The following is a 16,832-nucleotide window of genomic DNA, read 5'->3' on the forward strand; positions in this document are numbered from 1 at the left end:
CTCCCACCTGATCCTTCAGTAATACCTGTTCTGTCTCCTTCACCTCCCACCTGATCCTTCAGTAATACCTGTTCTGTCTCCTTCACCTCCCACCTGATCCTTCAGTAATACCTGTTCTGTCTCCTTCACCTCCCACCTGATCCTTCAGTAATACCTGTTCTGTCTCCTTCACCTCCCACCTGATCCTTCAGTAATACCTGTTCTGTCTCCTTCACCTCCCACCTGATCCTTCAGTAATACCTGTTCTGTCTCCTTCACCTCCCACCTGATCCTTCAGTAATACCTGTTCTGTCTCCTTCACCTCCCACCTGATCCTTCAGTAATACCTGTTCTGTCTCCTTCACCTCCCACCTGATCCTTCAGTAATACCTGTTCTGTCTCCACCTCCCACCTGATCCTTCAGTAATACCTGTTCTGTCTCCACCTCCCACCTGATCCTTTTGTAATACCTGTTCTGTCTCCACCTCCCACCTGATCCTTCAGTAATACCTGTTCTGTCTCCTCCACCTCCCACCTGATCCTTCAGTAATACCTGTTCTGTCTCCTTCACCTCCCATCTGATCCTTCAGTAATACCTGTTCTGTCTCCTTCACCTCCCATCTGATCCTTCAGTAATACCTGTTCTGTCTCCTTCACCTCCCACCTGATCCTTCAGTAATACCTGTTCTGTCTCCTTCACCTCCCATCTGATCCTTCAGTAATACCTGTTCTGTCTCCTTCACCTCCCATCTGATCCTTCAGTAATACCTGTTCTGTCTCCTTCACCTCCCACCTGATCCTTCAGTAATACCTGTTCTGTCTCCTTCACCTCCCATCTGATCCTTCAGTAATACCTGTTCTGTCTCCTTCACCTCCCACCTGATCCTTCAGTAATACCTGTTCTGTCTCCTTCACCTCCCACCTGATCCTTCAGTAATACCTGTTCTGTCTCCTTCACCTCCCATCTGATCCTTCAGTAATACCTGTTCTGTCTCCTTCACCTCCCATCTGATCCTTCAGTAATACCTGTTCTGTCTCCTTCACCTCCCACCTGATCCTTCAGTAAAACCTGTTCTGTCTCCACCTCCCACCTGATCCTTCAGTAATACCTGTTCTGTCTCCTTCACCTCCCACCTGATCCTTCAGTAATACCTGTTCTGTCTCCTTCACCTCCCATCTGATCCTTCAGTAATACCTGTTCTGTCTCCTTCACCTCCCACCTGATCCTTCAGTAATACCTGTTCTGTCTCCACCTCCCATCTGATCCTTCAGTAATACCTGTTCTGTCTCCTTCACCTCCCATCTGATCCTTCAGTAATACCTGTTCTGTCTCCTTCACCTCCCATCTGATCCTTCAGTAATACCTGTTCTGTCTCCTTCACCTCCCATCTGATCCTTCAGTAATACCTGTTCTGTCTCCTTCACCTCCCACCTGATCCTTCAGTAATACCTGTTCTGTCTCCTTCACCTCCCACCTGATCCTTCAGTAATACCTGTTCTGTCTCCTTCACCTCCCACCTGATCCTTCAGTAATACCTGTTCTGTCTCCTTCACCTCCCATCTGATCCTTCAGTAATACCTGTTCTGTCTCCTTCACCTCCCATCTGATCCTTCAGTAATATGGTATTGATTGATTGATTGATTTTATTATCTAGTTATAAAAATCAATAATACATTTTATGATTGTGTCCATTTTTCTATGACGTTTTGAATCATTTTGTAAATATGCTTTGTGGATTGAAATGAAGTATCTAAAATGTGTCCTCTTTCTGTCTCTGTTTCCCAGACCCCGACTGGGCCAGTCTGAACCTGGGAGCGTTGATCTGTATCGAGTGTTCAGGGATCCACAGGAACCTGGGGACCCACCTATCTCGTGTTCGGTCCCTGGACCTGGATGAGTGGCCCCTGGAGCTCCTCAAGGTCATGACCTCTATAGGCAACGAGTTGGCCAATGACGTGTGGGAAGGCAACGCACAGGGACGCCTCAAACCAGCACCTGACGCCACCAGGTAGGGGAGCACTCCAGTCTCAGAGGGAGCGAGCGGAGAGAGAGAGAGAGAACGAGCAGAGAGCAGAAAGGAGAGGAAACCGATATGGTCTGTTTCCTCTCCTTTCTGCTCGCTCTCGCTCCGCTCGCTCGCTCGCTCTTTCTCTGCTCTTTCTCTCTGCTCGCTCTCTCTCTGCTCTCTCTCTCTGCTCTCTCTCTCTGCTCTCTCTCTCTGCTCGCTCTCTCTCTCTGCTCGCTCTCTCTCTCTGCTCGCTGTCTCTCTCTGCTCTCTCTCTCTGCTCGCTCTCTCTGCTCACTCTCCCTCTCTCTGCTCGCGCTCTCTGCTCGCGCTCTCTGCTCGCGCTCTCTGCTCGCGCTCTCTGCTCGCTCGCTCTCTGCTCGCTCTCTTCTCACTCTCTTTGCTCGCTCACTCTCTGCTCTGCTCTCTCTCTCTGCTCGCTCACTCTCTGCTCGCTCTCTCTGCTCGCTCTCTCTCTGCTCGCCGCTCTCTCTCTCTGCTTGCTCTCTCTCTCTGCACGCCTCTCTCTCTGCTCTGCACGCTCTCTCTCTGCTCTGCTCGCTCGCTCTCTCTCTGCTCTGCTTGCTCTCTGCTTGCTCTCTCTCTGCTCGCTCTCTCTCTCTCTCTGCTCGCTCTCTCTCTGCTCGCTCTCTCTCTCTGCTCGCTCTCTCTCTCTGCTCGCTCTCTCTCTGCTTCTCTCTCTCTGCTCGCTCTCTCTGCTCGCTCTCTCTGCTCGCTCTCTCTCTGCTCGCTCTCTCTCTCTGCTCGCTCTCTCTCTGCTCGCTCTCTCTCTGCTCGCTTCTCTCTGCTCGCTCTCTCTCTGCTCGCTCTCTCTCTCTCTCTGCTTGCGCTCTCTCTGCTCGCTCGCTCTCTGCTCGCTCTCTCTCTCTCTCTGCTTGCGCTCTCCTGCCGCCGCTTCTTCCCGCTTCTTCGCTTGCTCGTCCTTCGCCTCTCGCTCTCTGCTCGCTTCTCTCTTGCTCGCTCCTCTGCTCGCTTCTCTCTCTCTGCTCCCTCTCTCTCGCTTCCTCCTCTTCTCGCTCTCTATCTCACTGCTCCTTTCATCTCTCTGCTCGCTCTCTCTGCTCGCTTCTCTCTTCTCTCTGCTCGCTTCTTCTCTCGCTCTCTCTCTCTCTGCTCGCTCTCTCTCTCTGCTCCGTCTCTGCTCGCCGCTCACTCTCTCTGCTCGCTCGCTCACTCTCTCTGCTCGCTCACTCTCTCTCTGCTCGCTCACTCTCTCTCTGCTCGCTCACTCGCTCTCTGCTCTTTCTCTCTGCTCTGCTCTATCTCTCTGCTCTGCTCTCTCTCTCTCTGCTCGCTCTCTCTCTGCTCTCTCTCTCTGCTCGCTCGCGCTCTCTGCTCGCTCGCGCTCTCTCTGCTCGCTCTCTCTCTGCACGCTCTCTCTCTGCACGCTCTCTCTCTCTGCTCTCTCGCTATGCTCTCTCGCTATGCTCTCTCTGCTCTCTCGCTATGCTCCTCTGTTTGCTTATGCTCTCTCGCTTGCTTGCTTCTCGCTTCCTCTGCTCGCTTGCTCTCTCCTTTCTCTCTCGCTCTGCTTTCTCGCTATGCTTCTCGCTTATGCTCTCTCGCTCTGTTTGCTCGCTTCTGCTCTGCTCGCTCTGCTCTGCTCGCTCTGCTCTCTCGCTCTGCTCTCTCGCTCTGCTCTCTTGCTCTGCTCTCTCTGCTCTGCTCTCTCTTCTCTGCTCACTCTTCTCTGCTCTGCTCTCTCTGCTCTCTCTTCTCTGCTCTCTCGCTCTGCTCTCTCGCTCTGCTCACTCTGCTCTCTCGCTCTGCTCACTCTGCTCTCTCGCTCTGCTCACTCTGCTCTCTCGCTCTGCTCTCTCTCAATTCAATCTGCTTTATTGGCATGATGTAACAATGTGCATATTGCCGAAGCTTACTTTGGATATTTACAATATTAACATAATTAAAATAATAATCAATATTGTCAACGGGACAACAGTAACAACAATAACCACGGGTCAAAATAACTATTGATCAATAACAATATAGAGGACATGTTGGTTGGTCTGTCAGACACTGTCCCTCATCTTATGGCAGGCAGCAATGTAGTGCGCAGCCAACCCACAGCTCTCTGCGTCCTCCCCCAACAGGACGGGTAGCCTATCCTCATCAGAGAGGTCTTTGAAACCTTGAATAACGATTTCAAATTTGGGGAAATGACACTCTAATTGTTTTATATTTTTGACATTTTGTCAGGAAGTGCAGCTCTGTCTCAGGTTCTGCTGTTGTGCAGTGGTTGCACAGCCTTTCCTCTACAGGGAGCCAGGTTTTCTGCTCTCTCTCTTTCTGCTCTCTATCACTCTTTATTTCTGCCTCTCTTTCTTTTCCAGAGATTCTTCCTGAAAATCACTACATACTACATTTAGATTCTTAACGTGTAGTTTCGAATTCCCACTGCGCTGGTAAAAGAATATTCTGGATTCGTTGAGCTCTAACCTGTTATGCATTATTGTAAGTGAAAGGTTGCTGGATCGAATCCCCGAGCTGACAAGGTAAAAATGTGTCGTTCTGCCCCTGAACAAGGCAGTTAACCCACTGTTCCCCGGTAGGCCGTCATTGTAGATAAGAATTTGTTCCTAACTGACTTGCCTAGTTAAAGGTAAAACAAATTAAACAAATACAATTGTTGGGTTGTTTCAAACTAATCTCCAAACTGGAGTAAACAGCCATCTGTTTGTTCAGGACTGCAATACTGAGGAATATGGATGGGGACAGTAGTAGTGATGGAAACTGAGGCCAGCAGCGGTGACAGTGACAGGGACGTTGTAATGATATTGGCAGCAGAGGTGGACAGTAGGCAAGAGTTAGCAATTAGAGAGAGGGGGAAGTGAGTACGGAGTAATCAGTGATGTTTAACATGGTATCAGTGTTAATGTCTGTGGCTTGCACTCTCACTGGCCCCAGCCCTCTACACTAACACACACACACACACACACACACACACACACAATTATTGGCAGCCAAGCCCATGTTCCACCACCAGCCATCATAACAAATTAGAGCTGACTGCTGGCTGCATAAATATCGACTTCCCATTTTCCTCCTGTTCTCATTACTCACCACAAGCACCTTTTAATTACTGGCCCCTACACCAAACATCTCTAGCTATGGATCCACCAGTTTCCCTTTTACACACACCAAGCATGCACACACACACACGCGTCTCCCTCTCTCCCCTTCCGTCAGTCGGCTAATACATTTATTGTTATTCATGCACCTATTTATTTGTGTATTTGGGAGGCATGTATCCCCGTCGGGTGGCGCGAGCAGGGGAACAGATTACAGAAGGGGTCAATATTATCTCAGTTAACCCGGGACGCTCGGCGTGGCAGAGCTCGCCAGACATTTGTCTCCCGTCGTCGCTGCCTATCGATAGGATAGTACTTACTCAGCCATTCCTTAAGTGGCTGTTCAGTGTTCACTACATCCCCCTACTGTACACCAATGCAGCTCACATGCAGCAAGGTGTTCCTGCAGCTTAATGGAGTGCTGAGTGTCCATGGTCTGTGACAGGATGTGTACAGACCTGTCTCTGGGATGTTTATGAGATAAGTCACATCGTATGATGAGTTGATCATGTACTTGATATGTGTATACTAATACTTGATGCATGTTAAATTAAACTGGTTATCCCTCAAATCTTCACTACGTGAACCACGACACGAAGACAGATCTGAGTTTGTTGGATTAAAGTATCTCATGTTGGATTGTATGCATTTCATTTGTATTGCAGTCAGTAAAAGCCTTGTATGGTAGATGTGGAGGAAAGGTCAGTAGATACTAGCTCGGTATAGAAGGCCAGTAGCACCCAGTCCAGGCTTTGGCTGGTGGCTGAATCTGAATCCATCTGGATAGTCTCTCCCAGGCCTCGTGGTCTATCAGGCCTCGTGGTCTCTCCCAGGCCTCGTGGTCTCTCCCAGGCCTCGTGGCCTCTCCCTGGCCTCTTCGTCTCTCCCTGGCCTCTTCATCTCTCCCAGGCCTCGTGGTCTCTCCCAGGCCTCGTGGTCTCTCCCGGGCCTCATGGTCTCTCCCGGGCCTCGTGTTCTCTCCCAGGTCTCGTGGTCTCTCCCAGGCCTCGTTGTCTCTCCCTGGCCTCTTAGTCTCTCCCAGGCCTCGTGGTCTCTCCCAGGCCTCGTGGCCTCTCCCTGGCCTCTTCGTCTCTCCCTGGCCTCTTCATCTCTCCCAGGCCTCGTGGTCTCTCCCAGGCCTCGTGGTCTCTCCCGGGCCTCATGGTCTCTCCCGGGCCTCGTGTTCTCTCCCAGGTCTCGTGGTCTCTCCCAGGCCTCGTGGTCTCTCCCGGGCCTCGTGGTTTCTCCCTGGCGTCTTAGTCTCTCCCAGGTGTCGTGGTCTCTCCCAGGCCTCGTGGTCTCTCCCAGGCCACGTGTTCTCTCCCAGGCCACGTGTTCTCTCCCTGGCCTCGTGGTCTCTCCCAGGCCTCGTGGCCTCTCCCTGGCCTCTTCGTCTCTCCCTGGCCTCTTCGTCTCTCCCAGGCCTCGTGGTCTCTCCCAGGCCTCGTGGTCTCTCCCGGGCCTCGTGGTCTCTCCCGGGCCTCGTGGTCTCTCCCAGGCCTCGTGGTCTCTCCCAGGCCTCGTTGTCTCTCCCTGGCCTCTTAGTCTCTCCCAGGCCTCGTGGTCTCTCCCGGGCCTCGTGGTTTCTCCCTGGCGTCTTAGTCTCTCCCAGGTGTCGTGGTCTCTCCCAGGCCTCGTGCCTCGTGGTCTCTCCCAGGCCACGTGTTCTCTCCCTGGCCTCGTGGTCTCTCCCTGGCCTCATGGTCTCTCCCAGGCCTTGTTGTCTCTCCCAGGCCTTGTGGTCTCTCCCTGGCCTCGTGGTCTCTCCCAGGCCTCGTTGTCTCTCCCTGGCCTCGTGGCCTCTCCCAGGCCTCGTGGTCTCTCCCAGGCTTCTTGGTCTCTCCCTGGTCGTAGTCTCTCCCTGGCCTCGTGGTCTCGCCCAGGCCTTGTGGTCTCTCCCTGGCCTCTTAGTCTCTCCCAGGCCTCGTGGTCTCTCCCGTGCCTCGTGGTCTCTCCCAGGCCACGTGTTCTCTCCCTGGCCTCGTGGTCTCTCCCAGGCCTCGTTGTCTCTCCCAGGCCTCGTTGTCTCTCCCAGGCCTCGTGGGCTCTCCCAGGCCTCGTAGTCTCTCCCTGGCCTCGTGGTCTCTCCCAGGCCTCGTGGTCTCTCCCTGGCCTCGTGGTCTCTCCCTGGCCTCGTGGTCTCTCCCAGGCTTCTTGGTCTCTCCCTGGCCTCTTAGTCTCTCCCTGGCCTCTTAGTCTCTCCCTGGCCTCTTAGCCTCTCCCTGGGCTCGTGGTCTCTCCCAGGCCTTGTGGCCTCTCCCAGGCCTCGTGGTCTCTCCCAGGCCTCGTGCCTCGTGGTCTCTCCCAGGCCACGTGTTCTCTCCCTGGCCTCGTGGTCTCTCCCAGGCCTCGTGGTCTCTCCTAGGCCTCTTGGTCTCTCCCAGGCCTCGTGGTCTCTCCCGGGCCTTGTAGTCTCTCCCGGCCTTGTAGTCTCTCCACTGAGTAAAAGATGCAGAAATGTAATTTAGCAAGTGACTGATTTAATGATCCAGAGGGTAATTAATGGACTGATTATCTTAATGTTAAATATGGCCAGCAGCAATTACACTGACCTCCCGCCTGTCATGGTCTGGTCCCTCTCCCTTTCTCTCGCCTTCCAATTAGGTCCTGTTCTGTTTGGGGGAGGGGGAGGCAAGGGAGGGAGAGATGGGGGCATTAGTGTTAGGTCCTGTTTGAGGGATGAAGGAGGCATGGAGAGTGAGAGAGGGAGGAAGGGAGAGAGAGAGGAATGGAGAGGGAGAGGGAGGGAGGGAGAGCGAGAAAGAGATGGAGAGTTGGAGGGAGAGAGAAAGAGATGGAGGTTTGGAAGGAGAGAGAGAAAGAGATGGAGGTTTGGAGGGAGAGAGAGAAAGAGATGGAGGTTTGGAGGGAGAGAGAGAAAGAGATGGAGGTTTGGAGGGAGGGAGAGAGAGAAAGAGATGGAGGTTTGTAGGGAGAAAGACATGGAGGGTTGGAGGGAGAGAGAAAGAGATGGAGGGTTGTAGGGAGAAAGACATGGAGGGTTGGAGGGAGAGAGAAAGAGATGGAGGAAGAAGCGGGGCATTAGCATGGCAGTATTAAACACCTCCATTTTTCCTCCTCTTCTCTCTGCTCTGTCCCGTTTGGAGCGGAGGGAGGAACCATCTTTGGAGAGATCACACGTAGCTTAGCGCCGCTCGCTGTAGCCTCCATACAGATCAGATATGTGACATGATAGGCCTCCCCTGCTGTTGTCCTGCTCTCTCTCTTCAGACCAATGAGCTTTACTCAGCCCTCCTCCCTCTCCAAGCTTCTCTGTCTGTCACTGGGGCCAGGACTCTCTGTCCATGATGTACTTGTCAAATGCAGGGACTGGAGAGATGCTATAGTGTATGTTGTAAATAGTGAAATAAGGGAGTGTTTTGAGAAGGCTGCCACAATAGTCAGAAGAGATGGTGAACCCAGTGCAGTGTGTCTGACTCCAGGGTGCCTGACTCCAGGGTGCCAGCCAGCACTACTCTGCTGTAGCCATAGGCTGCTGTCCCCTATAGTTCCCTGGACACAATGTGGCAAAAGGCCCCCACAAAACACCAAAAACATCAACCTTCTCTAAACGTTCACTTGAACCTCTCGCTGCCTGCAGTTAACCATCATCACCTCTGGCTACAGCTCCCTGGTAGGCTGTGTTCGGTCTGGCCCGGTGACACCCCCCACCCCCTATCTGGTAGGCTGTGTTCGGTCTGCCCAGTGACACCCCCCCATCTGGTAGGCTGTGTTCGGTCTGCCCGGTGACCCCCACCCCCCCAATCTGGTAGGCTGTGTTCGGTCTGCCCAGTGACACCCCCCCATCTGGTAGGCTGTGTTCGGTCTGCCCGGTGACCCCCACCCCCCCTATCTGGTAGGCTGTGTTCGGTCTGGCCCGGTGACCCCCACCCCCCCATCTGGTAGGCTGTGTTCGGTCTGCCCAGTGACCCCCACCCCCTATCTGGTAGGCTATGTTCGGTCTGGCCCGGTAACCCCCACCCCTATCTGGTAGGCTGTGTTCGGTCTGCCCGGTGACCCCCACCCCTATCTGGTAGGCTGTGTTCGGTCTGGCCCGGTGACCCCCACCCCCTCATCTGGTAGGCTGTGTTCGGTCTGCCCAGTGACCCCCACCCCCTATCTGGTAGGCTGTGTTCGGTCTGGCCTGGTGACCCCCCCCATCTGGTAGGCTGTGTTCGGTCTGGCCCGGTGCCCCCCCAATCTGGTAGGCTGTGTTCAGTCTGCCCGGTGACCCCACCCCCTATCTGGTAGGCTGTGTTCGGTCTGGCCCGGTGACCCCCACCCCCTATCTGGTAGGCTGTGTTCGGTCTGGCCCGGTGACCCCCCCATCTGGTAGGCTGTGTTCGGTCTGGCCCGGTGCCCCCCCCCCAATCTGGTAGGCTGTGTTCAGTCTGCCCGGTGACCCCACCCCCTATCTGGTAGGCTGTGTTCGGTCTGGCCCGGTGACCCCCACCCCCCTATCTGGTAGGCTGTGTTCGGTCTGGCCCGGTGACCCCCCACCCCCCTATCTGGTAGGCTGTGTTCGGGTCTGGCCCGGTGACCCCCACCCCCCTATCTGGTAGGCTGTGTTGGGTCTGGCCTGGTGACCCCCCCCCATCTGGTAGGCTGTGTTCGGTCTGCCCGGTGACCCCCACCCCCTATCTGGTAGGCTGTGTATCTGGTAGGCTGTGTTCGGTCTGGCCCGGTGACCCCCCCCCCATCTGGTAGGCTGTGTTCGGTCTGGCCCGGTGACCCCCACCCCCTATCTGGTAGGCTGTGTTCAGCCTGGTGACCCCCCCCATCTGGTAGGCTGTGTTCGGTCTGGCCCGGTGACCCCACCCCTATCTGGTAGGCTGTGTTCGGTCTGGCCTGATGACCCCCCCCATCTGGTAGGCTGTGTTCGGTCTGCCCGGTGACCCCCACCCCCTATCTAGTAGGCTGTGTTCGGTCTGCCCGGTGACCCCCACCCCCTATCTGGTAGGCTGTGTTCGGTCTGGCCTGGTGACCCCCCCCATCTGTTAGGCTGTGTTCGGTCTGCCCGGTGACCTCCACCCCCTATCTGGTAGGCTGTGTTCGGTCTGCCCGGTGACCCCCACCCCCCTATCTGGTAGGCTGTGTTCAGTCTGCCCGGTGACCCCACCCCTATCTGGTAGGCTGTGTTCGGTCTGGCCCGGTGACCCCCACCCCTCTATCTGGTAGGCTGTGTTCGGTCTGGCCCGGTGACCCCCACCCCTATCTGGTAGCGTGTGTTCGGTCTGCCCGGTGACCCCCACCCCCTATCTGGTAGGCTGTGTTCGGTCTGGCCCGGTGACCCCCACCCCCTCTATCTGGTAGGCTGTGTTCGGTCTGGCCCGGTGACCCCCACCCCTATCTGGTAGGCTGTGTTCGGTCTGCCCGGTGACCCCCACCCCCGGTAGGCTGTGTTCAGTCTGCCCGGTGACCCCCACCACCCCTGTCTGGTAGGCTGTGTTCGGTCTGGCCCGGTGACCCCCACCACCCCTATCTGGTAGGCTGTGTTCGGTCTGCCCGGGGACCCCCACCCCCTATCTTGTAGGCTGTGTTCGGTCTGGCCCGGTGACCCCCCACCCCTATCTGGTAGGCTGTGTTCGGTCTGCCCGGTGACCCCCACCCCCCTATCTGGTAGGCTGTGTTCGGTCTGCCCGGTGACCCCCACTCCCTATCTGGTAGGCTGTGTTCGGTCTGGCCCGGTGACCCCCACCCCTCTATCTGGTAGGCTGTGTTCGGTCTGGCCCGGTGACCCCCACCCCTATCTGGTAGGCTGTGTTCGGTCTGCCCGGTGACCCCCACCCCCTATCTGGTCGGCTGTGTTCGGGCTGGCCCGGTGACCCCCACCCCCTATCTGGTAGGCTGTGTTCGGTCTGGCCCGGTGACCCCCACCCCTATCTGGTAGGCTGTGTTCGGTCTGGCCCGGTGACCCCCACCACCCCTATCTGGTAGGCTGTGTTCGGTCTGGCCCGGTGACCCCCACCCCTCTATCTGGTAGGCTGTGTTCGGTCTGGCCCGGTGACCCCCACCCCTATCTGGTAGGCTGTGTTCGGTCTGCCCGGTGACCCCCACCCCCTATCTGGTAGGCTGTGTTCGGTCTGCCCGGTGACCCCCACCACCCCTCATCTGGTAGGCTGTGTTCGGTCTGGCCCGGTGACCCCCACCACCCCTATCTGGTAGGCTGTGTTCGGTCTGCCCGGTGACCCCCACCCCCTATCTTGTAGGCTGTGTTCGGTCTGGCCCGGTGACCCCCCCACCCCTATCTGGTAGGCTGTGTTCGGTCTGGCCCGGTGACCCCCACCCCCTATCTGGTAGGCTGTGTTCGGTCTGCCCGGTGACCCCCACCCCTATCTTGTAGGCTGTGTTCGGTCTGGCCCGGTGACCCCCCCACCCCTATCTGGTAGGCTGTGTTCGGTCTGGCCCGGTGACCCCCACCCCCTATCTGGTAGGCTGTGTTCGGTCTGGCCCGGTGACCCCCACCCCCTATCTGGTAGGCTGTGTTCGGTCTGCCCGGTGACCCCCACCCCTTATCTTGTAGGCTGTGTTCGGTCTGCCCGGTGACCCCCACATCCTATCTTGTAGGCTGTGTTCGGTCTGCCCGGTGACCCCCCCCATCTGATGGCCAGTGTTTCAGTGCTGAGGGCCGGGTAAAGGGCTGCTGAAACTGGGAACAATACCTACGACAGTAGTACCCCGTAGGCCTGGCACCGCTAACTCATTATCATCAAGCAACTCTCTCATTGTGTTAATGATGTGATGGCTGCCATGGACACCACACCAGGGCCCAGAGACCAGGGCCCAGAGGCCAGGGCCGTGGGTCTGGAGGGCCGTTAGCTGCCTGTTTGACGGGAGGCATTAGCAGGCCTGAGCCAGCAGGAGTGACAGCTCCTCTAATCCAGCCTGCCGGTGACTTAGTGGGATCGTGGCGTTCCTTTGGCGGCCATGTCGCCGTCACGCGAACACACGCGCTTGTGCCACGCTGACGTTTGGCAGCCTGTCATGGTGGCTGATCATCTTGACAAGCGCATCAACACGCCTTTGCACGTCCCATCCTCCTGCTCGCAGTTGACCTTTGATAGTTTCACCCTCTGACTGTTGGGGTCAATGTGTTTGTTTCAGTCTACAGTTGACCTTTGATAGTTTCACCCTCTGACTGTTGGGGTCAATGTGTTTGTTTCAGTCTACAGTTGACCTTTGATAGTTTCACCCTCTGACTGTTGGGGTCAATGTGTTTGTTTCAGTCTACAGTTGACCTTTGATAGTTTCACCCTCTGACTGTTGGGGTCAATGTGTTTGTTTCAGTCTACAGTTGACCTTTGATAGTTTCACCCTCTGACTGTTGGGGTCAATGTGTTTGTTTCAGTCTACAGTTGACCTTTGATAGTTTCACCCTCTGACTGTTGGGGTCAATGTGTTTGTTTCAGTCTACAGTTGACCTTTGATAGTTTCACCCTTCCGACTGTTGGGGTCAATGTGTTTGTTTCAGTCTACAGTTGACCTTTGATAGTTTCACCCTCCCGACTGTTGGGGTCAATGTGTTTGTTTCAGTCTACAGTTGGACTGGAGACGGTAACTGAAAGGATTGAAGTGTTGGATAGACTGACTGGTCACCTAGCTTTGTGATGTGGGCGGGGAGGGGGGAGTAATTGGTGGTTGACAATAATGGGAAAGGGAAGGGGGAGTGGATGCTAGGAGGCCTCACCTTAATTAGACAGCTGAAGGATGGAGGGAACGAGAGAAAAACAGCCATCCATCCCAGGCACGCCATCATTCCACAGACACACGACCAGCTCCTCAGCGCCCAGCCCTACGACACACTTAACATCAGCACGCCTCATGACAAATGTCCAGCTAGTAATAATTCAACAGAAGGCCCAGCGTGTCTCACGGAGGGGAGAGAGAACAGAGATAAGCCTTTATGGGAATAGATTAGTCTTGTTCCCCTAAGAAAGTGCAGTGGTAACAGATTTCAAATTAGACCAGACAGGGCTTTTAATCTGGACCGGGGTGCAGGTGTGGGGGGGTGAGGCCCACCCTCCAGAAAGCGGTGGGATTGGGCCCCAGGGACCAGAGGGGACAGGGGCCCACACAGGATAATTATCCCCCAGGGTAGAGGTGTGCTGGGGCTCTCTGTGTGCGTTTGCTTGGATGTGTGTGTGCACACTTTAGAGTGTGTGCGCGTAAGCTTTTGTGCGTGCTGCCTGTGAGTGCTGTCCCAGACGAAGAGCTGTAGGTGGCCTGGGTCTTGGTGAGGTCTGTTTAATCTGTTAGTTAACTAGCTGGTCCTTCCCTCTTGGTGAAGTCTGTTTAATCTGTTAGTTAACTAGCTGGTCCTTCCCTCTTGGTGAGGTCTGTTTAATCTGTTAGTTAACTAGCTGGTCCTTCCCTCTTGGTGAGGTCTGTTTAATCTGTTAGTTAACTAGCTGGTCCTTCCCTCGTGGTGAGGTCTGTTTAATCTGTTAGTTAACTAGCTGGTCCTTCCCTCTTGGTGAGGTCTGTTTAATCTGTTAGTTAACTAGCTCGTCCTTCCCTCGTGGTGAGCTCTGTTTAATCTGTTAGTTAACTAGCTGGTCCTTCCCTCTTGGTGAGGTCTGTTTAATCTGTTAGTTAACTAGCTGGTCCTTCCCTCGTGGTGAGGTCTGTTTAATCTGTTAGTTAACTAGCTGGTCCTTCCCTCGTGGTGAGGTCTGTTTAATCTGTTAGTTAACTAGCTGGTCCTTCCCTCTTGGTGAGGTCTGTTTAATCTGTTAGTTAACTAGCTGGTCCTTCCCTCGTGGTGAGGTCTGTTTAATCTGTTAGTTAACTAGCTGGTCCTTCCCTCTTGGTGAGGTCTGTTTAATCTGTTAGTTAACTAGCTGGTCCTTCCCTCGTGGTGAGGTCTGTTTAATCTGTTAGTTAACTAGCTGGTCCTTCCCTCTTGGTGAGGTCTGTTTAATCTGTTAGTTAACTAGCTCGTCCTTCCCTCGTGGTGAGCTCTGTTTAATCTGTTAGTTAACTAGCTGGTCCTTCCCTCTTGGTGAGGTCTGTTTAATCTGTTAGTTAACTAGCTGGTCCTTCCCTCGTGGTGAGGTCTGTTTAATCTGTTAGTTAACTAGCTGGTCCTTCCCTCGTGGTGAGGTCTGTTTAATCTGTTAGTTAACTAGCAGGTCCTTCCCTCTTGGTGAGGTCTGTTTAATCTGTTAGTTAACTAGCTGGTCCTTCCCTCTTGGTGAGGTCTGTTTAATCTGTTAGTTAACTAGCTGGTCCTTCCCTCGTGGTGAGGTCTGTTTAATCTGTTAGTTAACTAGCTGGTCCTTCCCTCTTGGTGAGGTCTGTTTAATCTGTTAGTTAACTAGCTGGTCCTTCCCTCGTGGTGAGGTCTGTTTAATCTGTTAGTTAACTAGCTGGTCCTTCCCTCGTGGTGAGGTCTGTTTAATCTGTTAGTTAACTAGCAGGTCCTTCCCTCTTGGTGAGGTCTGTTTAATCTGTTAGTTAACTAGCTGGTCCTTCCCTCTTGGTGAGGTCTGTTTAATCTGTTAGTTAACTAGCTGGTCCTTCCCTCTTGGTGAGGTCTGTTTAATCTGTTAGTTAACTAGCTGGTCCTTCCCTCTTGGTGAGGTCTGTTTAATCTGTTAGTTAACTAGCTGGTCCTTCCCTCTTGGTGAGGTCTGTTTAATCTGTTAGTTAACTAGCTGGTCCTTCTCTCTTGGTGAGGTCTATTTAGATTAGATTTGGATAGGAAACACTCTAAAGTTTCTAAAACTGTTTGAATGGTGTCTGTGAGTATAACAGAACTCATATGGCAGGCCAAAACCTGAGAAGATTCCATGCAGGAAGTGGAAATCTGATTTGTGGAATCACCTTCAACACTTTGCCTATGAGACACACCGTGAGTTAGGATTCATTTAGCACTTCCTAAGGCTTCCACTAGATGTCAACAGTCTTTACAAAGTGGTTTGAGTGTTCTCCTGTAAAAACTGACCGAACGAGAGGCCTGGAAAGTTGGTCATAGGCGGATGGCCATGTCTACTATGACGCGCATGCGTGTGGGGACAATTTCTTTCCGAAACGTTTTATAAGACAATGCAATCATCCGGCTTGAATATTATTGAAGTTCTGATTGAAAAAGGCCCTAAAGACTTATGCTATACAACGTTTGACATGTTTGAACAAACGTAAATAAAAAAAATTGCTCTTTCGTGGCGACAAGTCCCGCGGGCTTCGGTACATTTTGAGTAGCCTACAGAACGCGCTAACAAGAAGGAGCTATTGGGACATAAATTATTAACTTTTTCGAACAAAACTACATTTGTTGTGGACCTGGGATTCCTGGAAGTGCCTTCTGATGAAGATAATCAAAGGTAAGTGAATATTTACAATAGTATATTTGATTTTAGATGGTTCCAAGACGGCGCTAACATGTATTGCCTAGCCTATTTTTCTTAGCATAGCACCTAGTTTATTGCAAAGTGTGATTTCCCAGTAAAGTTATTTTGAAATCTGGCAATGCGGTTGCATTCACGAGATGTTAATCTATAATTCTTTGAATGACAATATTATAATTTACCAATGTTTTCGAATAGTAATTTTGTCAATTGTAGCGCTGATTCACCGGCAGCATTTGAGGGAAAATATTTTCTGAATTTCACCGCCACTGTAAAATGTTGTTTTTGGATATAAATATGAACTTGATAGAACAAAAAATGCATGTATTGTCTAACATAATGTCCTAGGAGTGTCATCTGGTGAAGATTGTCGAAGTTTAGTGCATCATTTTAGCTGGTTTTCTGCTTTTGGTGACTCCTGTCTTTGCATTGACAAAACATTACACACAGCTATTTTCAATGTACTGTCCTAACATAATCTAACTTTATGCTTTCGCCGTAAAGCCTTTTTGAAATCGGACAACGTGGTTAGATTAAGGAGATGTTTATCTTTCAAAGGGTGTAAGATAGTTGATTGTTTGAGAAATTTAAATTATTCGATTTATTCTGTTTTGAATTTCGCGCGTTGTCTAGCAATCCCGTAATCGGTATCCGAACGGGAAGGGGTATCCCCAACAGGTTTTACCTAGCTGGTACTTCACTCTTGGTGAGGTCTGTTTAATCTGTTAGTTAACTAGCTGGTCCTTCCCTCTTGGTGAGCTCTGTTTAATCTGTTAGTTAACTAGCTGGTCCTTCCCTCTTGGTGATGTCTGTTTAATCTGTTAGTTAACTAGCTGGTACTTCACTCTTGGTGAGGTCTGTTTAATCTGTTAGTTAACTAGCTGGTCCTTCCCTCTTGGTGAGCTCTGTTTAATCTGTTAGTTAACTAGCTGGTCCTTCCCTCTTGGTGAGGTCTGTTTAATCTGTTAGTTAACTAGCTGGTCCTTCTCTCTTAGTGAGGTCTGTTTAATCTGTTAGTTAACTAGCTGGTCCTTCCCTCTTGGTGAGGTCTGTTTAATCTGTTAGTTAACTAGCTGGTCCTTCCCTCTTGGTGAGGTCTGTTTAATCTGTTAGTTAACTAGCTGGTCCTTCCCTCTTGGTGAGGTCTGTTTAATCTGTTAGTTAACTAGCTGGTCCTTCCCTCTTGGTGATGTCTGTTTAATCTGTTAGTTAACTAGCTGGTCCTTCCCTCTTGGTGAGGTCTGTTTAATCTGTTAGTTAACTAGCTGGTCCTTCCCTCTTGGTGAGGTCTGTTTAATCTGTTAGTTAACTAGCTGGTCCTTCCCTCTTGGTGATGTCTGTTTAATCTGTTAGTTAACTAGCTGGTCCTTCCCTCTTGGTGAGGTCTGTTTAATCTGTTAGTTAACTAG

General features: G+C 52.6%; 1 protein-coding gene across 1 annotated transcript in view; it reads left to right on the forward strand.

Moving 5' to 3' along the window:
* The window catches only part of agap1 (ArfGAP with GTPase domain, ankyrin repeat and PH domain 1), a 310,237-nt gene that overhangs the window by 271,638 nt on the left and 21,767 nt on the right, over positions 1 to 16,832 (forward strand). Inside the window, 1 exon segment of the mRNA XM_045699311.1 lies at positions 1,766 to 1,988. Within this exon segment, the coding sequence (XP_045555267.1) occupies positions 1,766 to 1,988 (223 nt within the window).

The sequence above is a fragment of the Salmo salar genome, chromosome ssa17 (assembly GCF_905237065.1).
Source record: "Salmo salar chromosome ssa17, Ssal_v3.1, whole genome shotgun sequence".
Classification (NCBI taxonomy): domain Eukaryota; kingdom Metazoa; phylum Chordata; class Actinopteri; order Salmoniformes; family Salmonidae; genus Salmo; species Salmo salar.